Genomic DNA, 15,369 nt, shown 5'->3' with positions numbered 1-15,369 from the left:
TGATGGAGTCATCACTGCAACACTGCCAAGGAAATAAGTTCTCTTTTGCATAACAGTGATGCTACAGTGTTATAAATCTTCACTATCGCTTATCTCTTTTCTGATTAGTGAGGTGAGGGATAGACAGCAGGAGGGTCAAGAAAGGTTAAGAAAACATCTAGCGTGATTTTTTTTTTTTACTGTTAATGTCCGTATGCCATGAAATATATGGTGTCTCTAATCCTGCAGGCATAAAATCACTTACAAAGTTGTGCACATGCCCGTAGAAGCAAATACAGCACACACTTTTTAAAGGACTCTTTTAAAGTTGAGGTTTGGTCCGCAGTTAACAAAAGTGAGTACATTTGTAAGTTCATGATCTTTCTGTTGTTTATTTGTCGCTATTAGCAGATCTCGAATTTTGCAGAGCTTTAAACGCTGTCACGAACTTAACAGTCAACTCAAAGCGTGATTACCGTAATCCAGATATGAGATCGCACTGTCTTTACAGTCCGTTATCTTCTCCCAAGGACATTAACTCAGCATGAACCCCTAGCTGTTTTTTTATCTCCCTGATCGAGCCTAATCTTTGAACAGGCTTAGTTGGGCTGAACAGTTTGTCCTGTAGTTACATTCAGTCATGCTGATGCTGAATGCAATCTGCACAAACAATTAAAAACTGATTGGCCTTTCTTGACCTACAACTAAAGTTTCCTCATGCTCTTATCTTCAGACAAGACTTTAGAGGACAAGGCAAAGAAAAAAGTGGCACCAACAGGAGTCAGTCATAGGTTTTGGTCAACAGCAAGTCAAGGACAGAGAAACTAGATTAAGAATCAAACCAAACTGTTATATATAATAGACAAAATGATGATGGAAGGAGAAACCAGGATTCATCCTCCACAAACCATCAAGGCTGAGATGGAGATGATTATTCTTGCTTTTATTTCTTCTCGTTCGGATTATTGTAACACTCTTTCTACCTGTTTAAATCAGACTTCATTGAACAGTCTCCAATCTGTCCAAAATACACCTGCTTAGCTTTTAGTCAACACATATGTCACACATGTCAATAACAGTATTCTTTCTGCACTGACTTCCTATTAGATTTCACATCCAGTTTAAAATACCAATGCTAACCTTTAAGAGCCTTGCATGGTCAAGCACTAGTATATCGTTGACTTCCTCCTCCTTTATACACCTAGCCGGACTCTTAGGTCTTCTGATAGAGATGACTGTTACCTGCTATAAAACCAGAAGTGACTGAGCTTTTCAAGTTGTTGCACTCAAGTTATGGAATGCTCCCGTTATCGCTTTGAACCTAGACTTCTGTGACATCTTTATGAAGCAGCTGAAAGTGTTTTTATTCATACAGGCTTTTTGAATAGCTGCTTTGCTTTATTTATTGCTTTTTATTGGCTTTTTCTTCCTAGTCTGTCTCTGAGACTTAAGTACTTTTTTATGTGTATCTTTTCTCACTGGTTGTGTTGAACTTTTCAGCCCTGCAGTGTTTGATGTCATTACTATTTTTGATATTACCTATAACACTGATGTTTTAATCAATGTAAAGCAGTGAGGTCAGCCAGCAAAGACAAAAAGAAGCAATTGATTTTGGAAACAGCAAAAAATAAGCTTCCTAATCATTTAATTTTAGGCAACAGCAGAAGATTGAATGTCTTGTCTGAGATGAAATGGAAAAATAGACTAAAGGTCTAAATATGAAGAATCAATTTGGCAGTTTTGGAGGGAGCAGAAAATCCTCTGAGAGTCTGTTTAGCAACGTTAAGTAATAAAGACCACTGTGTGTGTTACAAGAAAAAGGGAAGACAGACTGGGCTGTCTTCATATTGTATATCCCACCAACTGGAGCAGCAGATGGATATTACTGATTACTCTTTTTTTGGCTGTTTAGAGCACAAAAACATGATTTGGCAACAGATGCACTCAGTCATGCAGGAGAAGAGAGATATTTATGTGGTTCTTTGGGACATTTGCTAATGCCTTTGGCTCACTGTCACTGGGGGTTTGAGATCTGGTGCAGACATATAAAATGCTGTTAGTGGTATGTGAGGCTGGAACAAAAATGTTTGCGGTATAGTCTGTATCTGTTACACCTGTCTTTCATCCGGATGCAAGTAAAATTTTCTTGGGAAGGTGGGAAGGTTAATGTGTCACTAATAGGAGGATTAATTTTTATGGTATGTGATGATAAGGGCTTGGCAGGATGGCAGGAAATGTGTCCTTTGGTGGCCTTGGTCAATGCCAGATTGGTTGTAACAATTGATAACCAACAGACTACGTGCACCTTCTCCTACTTCTTCACAGCAGGCTGGAAAATCATTATTCTTCCTTTTATTCACCCGTCTGCAGCATTACATGAATTCATGCAATTAAAAAGTACATGGGAAACAACAGGGACTGATGTCACATCAGTGAAAACCCCTTGTATTTTACTTTAGTATTTCCATTTTATGCAACTTTACACTTGTGCTCCATATCTAAAATATCTAAAGTTACTATTCACCTGAACACTACAGTATACTAAGTAATTCAAATTAGTTAAACCTTGACCAACTACAACATTGAAAAGCATTTTAGTACTTTTACTATTTATTCTTTAAGCATATTTTTCTGATATTAAGTTTGTACTTTTACTTTTACAAGTGAGATTTCAAATGGAAGCATGTATACAATGTTTTATTGCTACTTTTGGTTTAGTAAAATGTTTTGAATATTTGTTCCACCACTGTCAAGATCCAAGGTGTTTTAGCCCTAATTTAACAATTCATGTGATGGGACAGTGGTCCTCAAACATTATCACATCAAGGATCCTTAAACTGACACAAATTGGACCACAGACCCCCATTTGATCAAGATCAAGCGGCTGGTTCTGGATCTGAGAAAAGAAGTTAATGCGGAAGTCTGCAATCTCTCTAATGGTCAACAGCGGGCAGATCCACTGATGCCAAAAAGATGTCCAATTATTACATGAAGACATTGCCCTACTTCTCACTCGATTTATTACCTCAGTAAACAGTTTCCTGATGAGTTTATGGTCTTAACCACTAGTATAAAGTCAGTCTTTAATACAGCATGATGTTCATTTTGTAAATTTTGGTCCCATTTCATATACATTTAATGATAAAACAGTGCATGTTATAGGGCGAGTCCACAAACCAATGGCTGATGTCCTCATGGCTACTTCCACTATCTATGGATTAAACATCAACAAAAACAGTCTATAGATAAAATAATGCCCTGGGATCCTACATCTGATCAGATTTTATGTTTTAGATGCTTTATCACAGAAAGTGTGTGAATCCCATGACTAACACAGTTATACATTTTGTGATTGTGTTACTTGCAGATGGAATTATAGAGAAAATAAATTATTCCCCTTTTTGCTGGGGACCCCTGGAACTCCCTCAAAGACCCCTAGGGCTCTCCGTACCCCACTTTGAGAACCCATGTTTGTAGGTTAGTGCATTTTGTGAAGAAACAGCAGAAATCAGAGCAACACTGCCCCCTGCTGTTCATCATTCAGAGCTGCATCAAGTTACCAGAGATACGCAGGCCATTTACAATTCAAAATAAAAGCACAGACGTTGTAAATAATAACAGTTGGTTATAAGCATGGGTGTGTGGGCCTCAGTCTTCAATACAGGGTCTGCTGCATGTGTAATATTAGGGTTATGATCAAGATGGTACAGTTCAGAATACCATTGCGCTGCTACAAGTTTTAATTTCGTAAAATGCTTTCATCAGTATTGATTTATTTTGAAAGTTCTGTAGCGGATGATGCGGTTCTCATTCTAGTTAGCTTGACGGAAACAAACGCCATTGTGACTGTCAGCATCAACGGTCCTCCTCCTCCTCCCCAAGGCTGAGTTTGACAACAACAACAACAGTGGACGTGTTTATCTGCAGAGAATAAAGACATATCGGCGAATAAAGACGCAAATCTACGTTTCATATTCAACTACTAAATCAGCTACGGTTGTTTTGAGGTGAGAAATATGGCTTCGACTTCACCGTAGTTTGGCCTGTTAGCTGTTGTTAGGGTGACTTTGACTTTGTCCCTGTTTGAGCCCTTACTGGTGGAGATTTATGTGTAGCTATTTGGTTAAGATGGGAAGCTGTAAAACCACAGTTCAGTGTTATTTACTGTCCCTCGCCTGAAGTAAACATTGACATGCCAGGCCTAATGATGCCTTCAAGTGATTCATATCATTTCCAGCATCAGTGAATAAATCAGTAAATATCACTCTGTTTTCTTTACAGTGACTCATTACAAAAGAGAGCTTGACGTTTATAATGTAACTGTGTGGTTAACAGGGCTACAGCTAATGATTATCTTCATTGTCAATTCATCTGTCGGGTTTTTTAAATGTTTTATTTTGATTACTGGGTTAATCGATGATGCTACTAACTGTACTGTGAGGGGATATTGAAAACTGTCCCAAAATACAACAATTACAATGACCTAAAAGAGAGAAATACAGTAAGTTATTGCAACGGATGAGCTGTAACCAGCAAATGTTTTCACGTTTGTTTGACAAATAACTTAAATGATTAATCATTTATCAAAATTGTAAGCTAATTAATTGACCCACTTTATGGCTACAAATAGCGACTTTTGTCTCGATTAATCAATTAGTCGTTTGATCTATAAAATGGTGAAGAATGGTGATCACTGCTTTCCATGATGCAACCTGAAATGTCTCGTGTCCAGATATAGGAAGGAAGATACCAGAAAATACTCACATTGTACAAGCTGAAATGAGAGAAATGTCACCTTTTTTCATTCAAAAAGGACCAAAAAAAAAAAGATAAATTGATTATCAAAATTGTAAATTATTAATTTTCTGACAATTGACTAACTGATTAATCGATCTGTGATTTCACTTTAATGGTTAGGTTGTGTTTCAGAGGTTTGATAAGAATATAATAACCAATGTTTCCTGTCATATAATCCACTTTCTAGACTACCTGAGTCCTGTGTATTGATTTTCAACATTACTAATAGGTGAATACAACCATAGATAGTGAAGGAATATTTATATATACATATATATATATATATATATGATAGACACATTTACATGATCTCACTGTACATAATGCATACACTGTCTTATCACTCACACTTAATAGAAAATATCATTTGTTTGTTTGTTGTCACATCTTTACTCTAGGTCACTCTCACCTACTACTGAGCAAAATGGGGCGGATCTTCTTGGATCACATTGGAGGGACTCGTCTCTTCTCCTGTGCCAACTGTGACACCATCCTGACCAACAGAGCCGAGCTTATCTCCACACGCTTCACTGGAGCCACTGGCAGAGCCTTCTTGTTCAACAAGGTACCTACACATGATTTTCTTCACCTGAACCAGGTGACTCAGACTCAGATAGTTATCTCCACTGTAGTTCTTTGTGCCTACATTGTGATATAAGTCCCAACAAAGAGGGTTATTCACATAATGATCAGCTCCTCATTAAAGACATTTCCTTATTTGATATTCAGCAAAATTTTAGGAGGTTTCTGATTGTCATGTCAACACAAAGCACAAAATATTCCTCATAAACGATGATGTTATGACATTTAAAAACAAACATTAAAACTACTTTGAAAATAGTTTGGAACTTGGAAAAGTAAATCAGGCCTCATTTTATGAAATATTGCATCTCATTTATATAATAATCTATTGATGACTGTGGTTGTCATATGGATGATAAGTCGGTTAATGAATTCTTCATTGGCAGAAAATTAATTGGCAACATTTTTGATAGTTGATGACAAACACAATAGTCCCAGCTTCTCAAATGTGACAATTTTTCCTATTTTGTCCCTTTTATGTACTTCTAAATTTAAAATATTTGGAGTTTTGGGGTTAACTGGAGAAAAAAAAGTAATATAAATACACAAGCTTGGGCTCTGAGAGATTGTGAGGATTTATTGACCATATCTGACATTTTATAGACAGTTTATCCATTGATCAATATATGAAAATTATTGTAGCTGCGATACATCATTTAAATCATTTTGCTATTCCGTCTGTTCCTCATCTTTTCAAAGGTTGTGAATCTGCAGCACAGCGAGGTGCAAGACCGAGTCATGCTGACAGGAAGACACATGGTGCGAGACGTCAGCTGCAAGAACTGCAACAGCAAGCTGGGCTGGATGTACGAGTTCGCTACGGAGGAGAGCCAGCGCTACAAAGAGGGCCGCGTCATCCTGGAGAGGGCGCTGGTGAGGGAGAGCGAAGGCTTCGAGCACGTTCCCTCTGACACCTCCTGAGTTCACCTCAGTTGCAGCTACGATGATCCATCCATGCGTTCTACAGCTTTTCTTCCAGCAGCAGTGCATGGACTTGCATGGACAGTGCGCCATTTGTGATTAGAGCTACACCAAAATTATATCACAGGCTGGGTGTTCGCAGGAAGTTCAAACAAGAAGCGATGGACAATTTCACATAACTTTAACCATCTAAGGAGTTAAAATGGGCAGCACCATTGCTCGTCAGTCCCTTTTAGAACCGCCTGCATTTTCAATATGTGTCCAACAGGCTGGGATGTGGGCCGCTGTCAGAGGGAGAGGATTCACTCCTGTCTCCCTACAAGAAGCTCAGATTGTTATGTAGAGATTTGCTGGCATTGGTCATCTAAACAGAAGATTGGGCCGGTCGAGACTGTTGAGTCTGACTTAGAAAAGTGGAAAAAATATATTTGCATTAAGTTACAAAGAGATATGCTGGAAAACATTCCTTCTCTAGCAAGTGTTCAAGGTGTTGCTATGCTAGAAACTGTTTATTTATTTCAAATACTTCAAATATTAGCTGTATCCCCGAGTATGTAAGTGTAAACAAAAAATGAACATTAATGCTAATCATTATCAGTGTGTTGTGGATGTTTATTTCCTATGAAGCAGGTATCAGTTTCGGCCTATAAAGAGCTCAAATATCCCCTCTTCATTTTTACCTCATCATAAATGATGAGAGTTGATCAAGATGTTTTACAGTGATGGAAGGCAACTTTTCTCTTTTGCATGTCGATACACTCTTGCTGCAAATGTCTTCTTCCAGCCATCTGATTTATTTCAGCTCATTTCCCACAGGTTGTCCTTTGTATCTGTGGCCATTTCACTTAGTTGTGTTTTAGTGAATTTGTCAGTGATTTATTTTCAATTCTTCAAATGTTTAGATTGACTGGTGGCAAATTATTTGAATGAAACCTGGAGAAATGAATAAATCCAAGCATATGTTTATTTATTGAAATGTGTCTTGTGTTACTTTATGTGTCCGTCAGTACCAATACAACAATGTTAAAATATTCAATTTCACAAAAAGTCCTGCATGAAAAATCCTATTTAGGTAAAAGGCAAAAATAGTTAAAGTATTGCAGTAAAAGTACAGGTTTGGTCCCTCTGACTGATATATTATATATGACATCATTAGGTTATTAATAGTGAAGCATCAGTTACTGTTGTAGCCACTGGAGGTGGAGATAATTTCAACTACTTTATATACAATTAGTGAGTTTAGTTGTGGTTCCCAACATAGGGGTGGAGCCCCTCCTAAGGGTCACCAGATATATGTGAGGGGTCATGAGATGATTAATGGGAGAGGAGAGAAGAAAAAACAAAGTTCTGATTCACAAATCTGTTTTTGGACTTTTTCTCTAATCTTTAAGAGAGAGAGAGAGAGAGAGAGAGAGAGAGAGAGAGAGAGAGAGAGAGAGAGAGACTTGGCATTTACCATAGAGGAGCGCCGGTATTTCAGGACATGGAAAACAAACTCACCCTTAGTCACCCATTGGTATCGCGCTGCATTGTGGTGAATGTAGGCGGTATGGGAGCAGGTAGTATCCAGGAAGCTCAAGTTTACACCTTGATGTGTTGCAGGTTGGACAACATTCCTTCCTCAACAGTGGACACGTCTGCCAGATTTCATGGCATGTAACGCTGGCTGGATTATTTATTTCCTCAACAGTCAGGCGGACACTAACCAGAGCAACAATGGCCGGCGGTGAGTTTTTACCAGTTAGCCTTTCAAGCTAACGTTAGCTTTCGGCTTTCTACAACACGCTGAAATTATGAGCCTCTTGCCACTATATGTCACTTCTAGTGTCTCTTTTGGTTAACGACGGTGGTTGTAGATGTTGTAAACTGTTGTAATGAAGGTGTATATTGCCGCTGTAACGTCATATATTAAATGTATCAGTTGGGTACAGCTTGTTCGCTAACATTTTACTGTCGCTTTCTCCCTTCAGAAAATGTGAGTGTGGTGTTCAAGCTGTACTGCCTGACAGTGATGACACTGGTGGCAGCTACATACACGGTAGCACTACGATACACAAGGACCATCTCATCAGGGGACCTGTACTTCTCCACGACCGCAGTGTGCATCACTGAGGTTATTAAATTAATACTGAGCATGGGGATGCTCGCAAAGTAAGTGTTACTCCATTATACTGACCACAGTTAATTGAATAAAAACGATACTCCAAAGACCAGAAAAGCACTCAAACAATTTACAAGAAGTGAATTAGAAACAACTGTACAGATTCATAGGTGTTGTCTGGTAAAAGTCTCTCAGGATCATCACATGAGGTAGATGGATGTAAACCACAGGATCAGCTCCCAACGTTTAGTCTTATGACCCCCTAAAATTAAAGCTGGGACCCCTCCACACACATTGCATTGTAATGTAAGAGGACTTATTTAGTTTTATTTGAGGAGCATGTGGAGATGAGTAATTCAAATCATGGGATGTAAATTTTGGAAGAAAGCTTGAAAAAACATGGAAACCACTGATGTGAATAGCAGTCCATGTATATTGTCAGACATTTTTCACAAGTAGAGAGGGTTATTACTTTAGTAGATGCAAGGAGGACCCGCAGAATGTATCATTTATTTTATTTGCAGCATTTCAACCAACTACAGGCCTTTATCAGGCTAATGGTGTTTTTATATTCAGTGCCTGTCCCGCTGTGGTTTCATAGATGTGATAATAGTAAGCAGTATTAGTGCTAACCTCAGACCTGTATGATTACTTGGCTGCTAATTGTGACTCAAGCTGAGACATGAGGTGTCAGACCAGGACTCCTCTTCTAACTTGTGTTCTCTACCTCTTTTTCACCAAAGTAGTTCCAGTGCTGGTTCTGGGCCAGTGCTTAATTTGGAACCGAACCGGTTTTCCTGTTTCAACCTGGTTTCGACAGACAAAGAACCAGCTCCCGGCAAGAAAAACCGGTTGAGAGGCACCAGTTCTTTGCTGGACTAGAAGAACAAACCACTTAAATTATTGAGACCAACCACAACAAACAAGACCAAATAGTGGTGAATTATCCCTTGAACATTTGACTGATGGTAAAAATCATACATATTTGTGTTGTGAGTTAGCTGTGCCGGCTAACGCTGGCATACAACAAAGGCCAACCTAACCATGTCAATCCTGTCAAGCAGCACAAATACGTTGTATCTGCCGTGTTTGAATGCCAATTAAGCCTCATAGAGCCAGGAGCAACAGCTGTACAAACGCATAGTCTACCATTGTTGTTGCTTCGAAGTTGGCGCGAGTCTTTATGGGAAGGTAACGACGTAACTGACGTATACAGTGACGTAATGATGTGGCTCCCTAACCACCTTGAGCCGTGGAAAAGCAAATTGGTTCTCAGCTGGTTCGCCGTTGAACCGATTGTGTTTATACAGTCTATGTTGTGTACCAGCACCAGCACTAGAACTGCTTTGGTGGAAAAGGGGTGCGTTATTAAAAACACTGAGTAGATTCTAACATTGAAAATATAATACAATTATTAGAAAACTGCATCATAACATGAGCAGTAAGAATAATTAGAAATTAATAAAAGAACATGAGCGATATATTTATTTCAGATAACATTTTACTAAAAAATAAAGCATCAAGTTTGTGATCTTGGGAATTGTTTATCCTACTCAAGGCTTTGAAAGATAGTCCAAGAGAAAGATACAAGATTAAAATGTAAATAAAACTGATAAATAATGATGAATAGATACAAGACAAGGAAAACCAACAACAATACATGTTTTTAAGATATCAACATTTTCAGCTACTTTATGATTTATGGGGAAACTGTTTCCACATATAAAATGAAAGTTGCCTCACTGGATTTTTTTCTCTGTACTTTGAATCAAATAAAACCTGAAGAGTGACCTTTGTGCACTAAACACTTGTCCCTTTTAAAGGACCAGTGTGTGGGATTTAGTGGCATCTAGTGGTGAGGTAGCAGATTGCAACCAACTGAACACACCTCCCCACCCCTTCCAAGCGTGTAGGAGAACCTTCAGTGGTCATGAAACTTGTGTAAAAGGCGTTCTCTCTCTAGAGTCAGTGTTAAGTTTGTCCAGTCTGAGCTACTGTAGAAACATGGCGGTGCACCATGGTGGTCTCTGTGGAAGAGGACCCACTTCCTCTGTAGATACAAAGGAACCATTCTAAGGCCACAAAAACAAAAACATTTTTATTTTCAGGTGATTATACACTAATAAAACATACTTTCTTCCAAGGCCGTTCCACTAGATGCCTCTAAATTCTAAACACTGGTCCATCAACATATGTAGATTTTAAAAGGACATTCAGGAAATTATTCACTCTACTTTTATTTAAGCTTTGTATTTCATACAAAGTTTTGTCTCAGTTTTGATCAGTCTGTTTTTATGTCTCCTCTCCCAGAGAAACAGGAAGCCCCATCAGGATGAAGAATGCCATAGTGGAACATGTGTTCTGCAGCCCTAAAGAGCTGCTGAAGCTGAGCGTGCCCTCAGTAGTGTATGCAGTACAGAATAACATGGCCTTCATCGCCCTGAGTAACCTCGATGCAGCAGTTTATCAGGTATGATCTGAATCCTGTTTTTGATGTTAAGTACGTAGGCTTTACACAATAGCAGGCGTGGTCATTTGTGAACTGTCTGTGTTAACCATCAGCAGTTACATCAGAGTAAGTTGAAACAAGAGATTGTTTTACAGGTTTTTACTTAAAAAAGGTATTAAAATGATTGCAAATTATAAATATGGTCACAGACTCTCTATGACTCTCACTAAAACACATCAGCGCTATCTTCATCAAATTATATCATTTTGGTAGCGGTACAAATACTACTTTCTGGAAGTAAAATAAGTCAATGTTTCATCACTGCTGTGTGTTTTGGATCCATCAGCTGTAGCTGGCTGCGTTGAGGAGAGTGGGTATATCTTGGACTAAGGTGTAATTGGGTAGTTAGCCTAATCAAATACAGCTCCACAGCTGAGGCATTAGACTGTGGCGTCTTCAATGAACACATTAATATTATAACATTTGATTTTATTTAGTTTTATCTATAAGTGTTTTGTATTTTTAATGATCATAAACTGATAAAAGAACCAAACACATATAGGGAAGTAAAGCTCAAATACTGTATGAATATAAATGCACAAAGTTTATGGTTTCCAGTAACAGACGGTGGTTGTTCTCATTCATATCTAAAGCTGGGGTATCATTTAAAACCTCAGCTGCAGTTTAGACAACAAACAATACTATATTGATACTTAATTTTGATGGATACAAAACACATCCTTATATTTAACAGAATAAGTCACACTTTTGAAATACATCAACTCTACATCAGGACTCTATTTAAGTATGCATTTATGTTATATTGTAATTGTAATTGGTTGTATTTATTTTAACATGGACCCCAGGAAGAGTAGCTGTTGCCTGGGTAACAGCTAATGGGGATCCAAATAAACTAAACTAAACTAAACCAAGGTTGTGATGATGACTACAGTGAAGGTTTTTGGTGCTTCAGTTTGTAGCTGGATAATGACAACCAATCTGTTTTGTTCCTGTAATGGAGACTCTGTTTTTCCAGCTTTCCACTCTGCTCTTATTCCTCTCAGCATGTGTCATTTTGCTTGTAGGCAAGAGAGGGTCGTATGTCCTCAGTTGAGACATAATTTGAATGGGCTGTATTCATGTCCAAAGAATGCTCCTAAGACTGGAATGTCAGCATGTCTGAATTGGTAAATGCTGAATTCGGAATCACCAAACACTATGGTACACAAATACAAAGACTAAATGACCCGTATCAAATTCAGAATATTATCATATTCAGAATAATAGTGGAATATTTGTGTGCCTGTAAACATACCCGGTATGAAATAAGGCGTACCTGAAAAAGTTTTTCTTTATTAAAATATTGTCATATAGGATGTCAGATTTCGGACAATGTCAGCTCTGACCTCAGTTTTTCTGTGCAGGTGACTTATCAGCTGAAGATTCCATGTACGGCGCTGTGCACAGTGTTAATGCTGAACCGCTCTCTGAGCCGGCTACAGTGGTTCTCTGTCTTCATGCTCTGTGGGGGCGTCACACTCGTACAGTGGAAACCCGTAGAGGCCACGAAAGTTCAGGTAGGTTCGGCACAAACCAAATGCAGTTATCGTCATAGTGACGTACATGACTTTATTATCCACATCCTGTTGCTCGCACTATCAGTGACTCTCTTTTTTCCCCCCCCCAGGTCGAGCAGAACCCTTTTATTGGCTTTGTGGCCATTGGTATTGCTGTCCTCTGCTCTGGGTTTGCAGGTAAAACGTGTGCAGCAAGTGTCTGTGTAAATGACAGGTGGTAGTTCCACCCTTTTGTTCAATATTGGCTGAGCTACCTTACAATAAAAGTCCCTGTCTTAACTTAATCTGCTACGTGCCACAGTGTCGTCCAACCAAGCAGACACACAATATGTAAATATTAAACTGAAACCAACTGGTTTCACAAGAAGGTGATAAAATATTTAGTGAGTCATGCACCTGACCAGTTTTTGTCTTCTCTCTGATGAAGGTGTGTACTTTGAGAAGGTGTTGAAGAGCTCAGACACATCTCTCTGGGTGAGAAACATCCAGATGTATCTGTCGGGCATTGTCGTCACCCTCCTCGGTGTTTACATGACCGATGGCGATAAGGTCATGGAGAAAGGCTTCTTCTTCGGTTACACACCCTGGGTGTGCTTTGTAGTATGTGAGTAACATTAAATCTGAAGATATTCACTTGATTTCACTTTTTTCCCCCTCACATTGTTGTGACTGATGTTGCTCTCTCTCTGTGCGCCGCCAGTTCTGGCCAGTGTGGGAGGTCTGTACACATCGGTGGTGGTGAAGTACACTGACAACATCATGAAGGGCTTCTCTGCTGCGGCCGCCATTGTTCTCTCAATGGTGGCGTCTGTCCTCTTGTTTGGATTAAAGATAAGTAAGTTGGTCTCAAACACAGTGATGACTGAGGAAGACATTTTTACAGTTTCTGCAGGCAGGACAAAGGCAGGCAGGTGTTTATGGTTCTCTGGACTCATGATTTAAGGTTTATAACATTCATATCAGCCTCAATAAAAGATTTCTTTGTTTTAGATTTAAGATTCACTGTTGCAATACATTTAACATAGTAGTGTCTCAGAAACATACAAAGGCTTCACCATAACAATTCTAAAAAGCTGGACAATTTCAAATGACTGAGTGATGAAGGAGAAGTCTAGTTTACATGTTTAAATCTGAGTAATCTGATAAAGCAGCTTATATGTACCGTCACCACACTATGTGGCCATTGGTTAGTGCCAGTCTAAACTAATGACCAACGAAACATGTTGAGTGTTTTGATGATTGCTCATGATTACAAACTTTATTTTACAGGTCCCAAAGTTTCATAGAATGTCCTAGAAAGCAACTGAAATACAACAGTATTTCAATTATTTTAAGTTATTTCCAATGAATTGCAGATTTTTTTCATTCAAAGGACAGTTTGATCTGGGATCCCTGTAGTTCACTGATTAAGACCTATAACCATGGCTGCAATGTCTGTGGTTCAAGTCCAGTCATAACTCTCTCTACCTGTTTCTTCACCTTCAAAACTTTAATAGATTAAAAATGCTGGAAAAAGTTTTCAAAAATGGTTTGATTTACCTAATCTTAACAAATTCCTTTCCTTCCCGCTTCTGCAGCGTTCACATTCATGTGCGGAGCCCTCCTTGTGTGTGTGTCCATTTATCTGTATGGACTTCCAAAGCAGGACACATCCAAGCTGAGCCGGCAGGACACGGACAAGGAATCCAAACAGAAACTGATCGATGTGTGACCTCTATCACCACAGTGGACTAGGTCTGTGTTGGGGTCGCTCTGTGGTGACATGGTGGTGGAGTCCGTGCACTGGTGGGGGAGAGGATTTGAGAGCCACTCCTGTTATTTTTCAAACAGACACTCAGTTTGATTGGCTCTCTGTTTAGTACTTAGATGTAGGTCTGTAAATGCTTTGCAGCCACCTACGTGCGACTGGTGATGGTACCATGAAACACATGATTTGAACAAACTTTAATTTTTTTATGCCAAAATGATTTGGGCAATCGACTGATATAAAAGAGAAACTGGCCCTTTTTAAGAAGTTGCTTTTAACATATGTAAATAACTTTAAGCATCAGTGACGTCTTGTAACTCCACCTCAGCCAGAGTGGAGTCATAAGTAGTACCAGAACTTTGTTACTCTCGTTTTGATGCCTCCGCGTATCTTATAGGAGACACATATATCACAACTCCTTGTCAAAGAGTGTTTTTATTTTCAATCAGCAGTTAGTCTGTTTCAAACTGCAGTGCGAGTGTCTTATGTCCATATCACTGTTGATTCTGAATGTGAGAACGTACTAGAAGAATGGCGACAAACTGCATGTGTGGTTTATAATATCATCTCCAGTGTCTTGCATCTTTTGTATCACTGTAGCATCATTTGTGCTGAATCCTGTTTTTGAAGTCGTTTTAATGCTTTTATTAAAACTGGATGGAAATGTGTTAATTTACAAACCAGTGTCATTTCTGAATTCTACTCAAAATAATATCAAGCAATAACTACTAACTAATTTTTATTATGGATTCATCTGTAAATTATTCTTTCAATAAATCACTTAGTTTTTTTGGTGTATAAAACGCCCATAATGCAGTCCTCAAAGTCTTGTTCTGTTCTAACACTCCACAACTGCAACATATTCAGTTTACTCTGACTAAAAAAAACAGAAAATTGTCACATTTGAGAACCTGGAATCAGAATAGTGTGTGATTAATTGAATCGTTGCCAACTAACTGATTAATCATTGCAGCTCTACAATAATCAAAAACTGAGGACCGGACAGTAACACGTTTTTTTGTGGTTAACGTAATCCTTTTGTTTTGTTGCACAGCATTGTGGGTATTTTTTTAACCTTTTTATTACTCCAGAAAGTCCTGTGTAGTAGTTTTGTGTGCATCAAAACCTAAAAGTACAATTTCTACTCTTTATATGGACAGTATTTCAGTCGTCAGACCATCAGTTTTCATCATTTGAGCACAAGAGAACACCAAAG

At 38.6% G+C, this 15,369-nt stretch overlaps 2 protein-coding genes across 2 annotated transcripts; both read left to right on the top strand.

Annotated features, from left to right (window-relative positions):
• The first annotated feature begins 3,857 nt into the window (after positions 1-3,857).
• LOC128377089 (protein yippee-like 5) lies at positions 3,858-6,502 on the top strand. Its single transcript, XM_053336979.1, has 3 exons — positions 3,858-3,986; positions 5,175-5,341; positions 6,058-6,502. The coding sequence occupies exons 2-3, from the start codon at positions 5,201-5,203 to the stop codon at positions 6,277-6,279; spliced, it is 363 nt and encodes a 120-aa protein (XP_053192954.1). The 5' UTR covers positions 3,858-3,986; positions 5,175-5,200; the 3' UTR covers positions 6,280-6,502.
• Positions 6,503-7,828: 1,326 nt separating this feature from the next.
• Positions 7,829-14,833, top strand: slc35a1 (solute carrier family 35 member A1). The gene is made up of 8 exons (XM_053336971.1): positions 7,829-8,005; positions 8,250-8,430; positions 10,691-10,850; positions 12,254-12,406; positions 12,517-12,583; positions 12,834-13,010; positions 13,107-13,241; positions 13,984-14,833. Exons 1-8 carry the CDS (start codon positions 7,996-7,998, stop codon positions 14,115-14,117), a joined length of 1,017 nt encoding a protein of 338 aa, XP_053192946.1. The 5' UTR covers positions 7,829-7,995; the 3' UTR covers positions 14,118-14,833.
• The last annotated feature ends 536 nt before the right edge of the window (positions 14,834-15,369 follow it).

Source organism: Scomber japonicus, chromosome 17 (assembly GCF_027409825.1).
Source record: "Scomber japonicus isolate fScoJap1 chromosome 17, fScoJap1.pri, whole genome shotgun sequence".
In the NCBI taxonomy this organism is placed as follows: Eukaryota; Metazoa; Chordata; class Actinopteri; order Scombriformes; family Scombridae; genus Scomber; species Scomber japonicus.
This window is presented reverse-complemented; position numbering and strand designations above follow the sequence as displayed.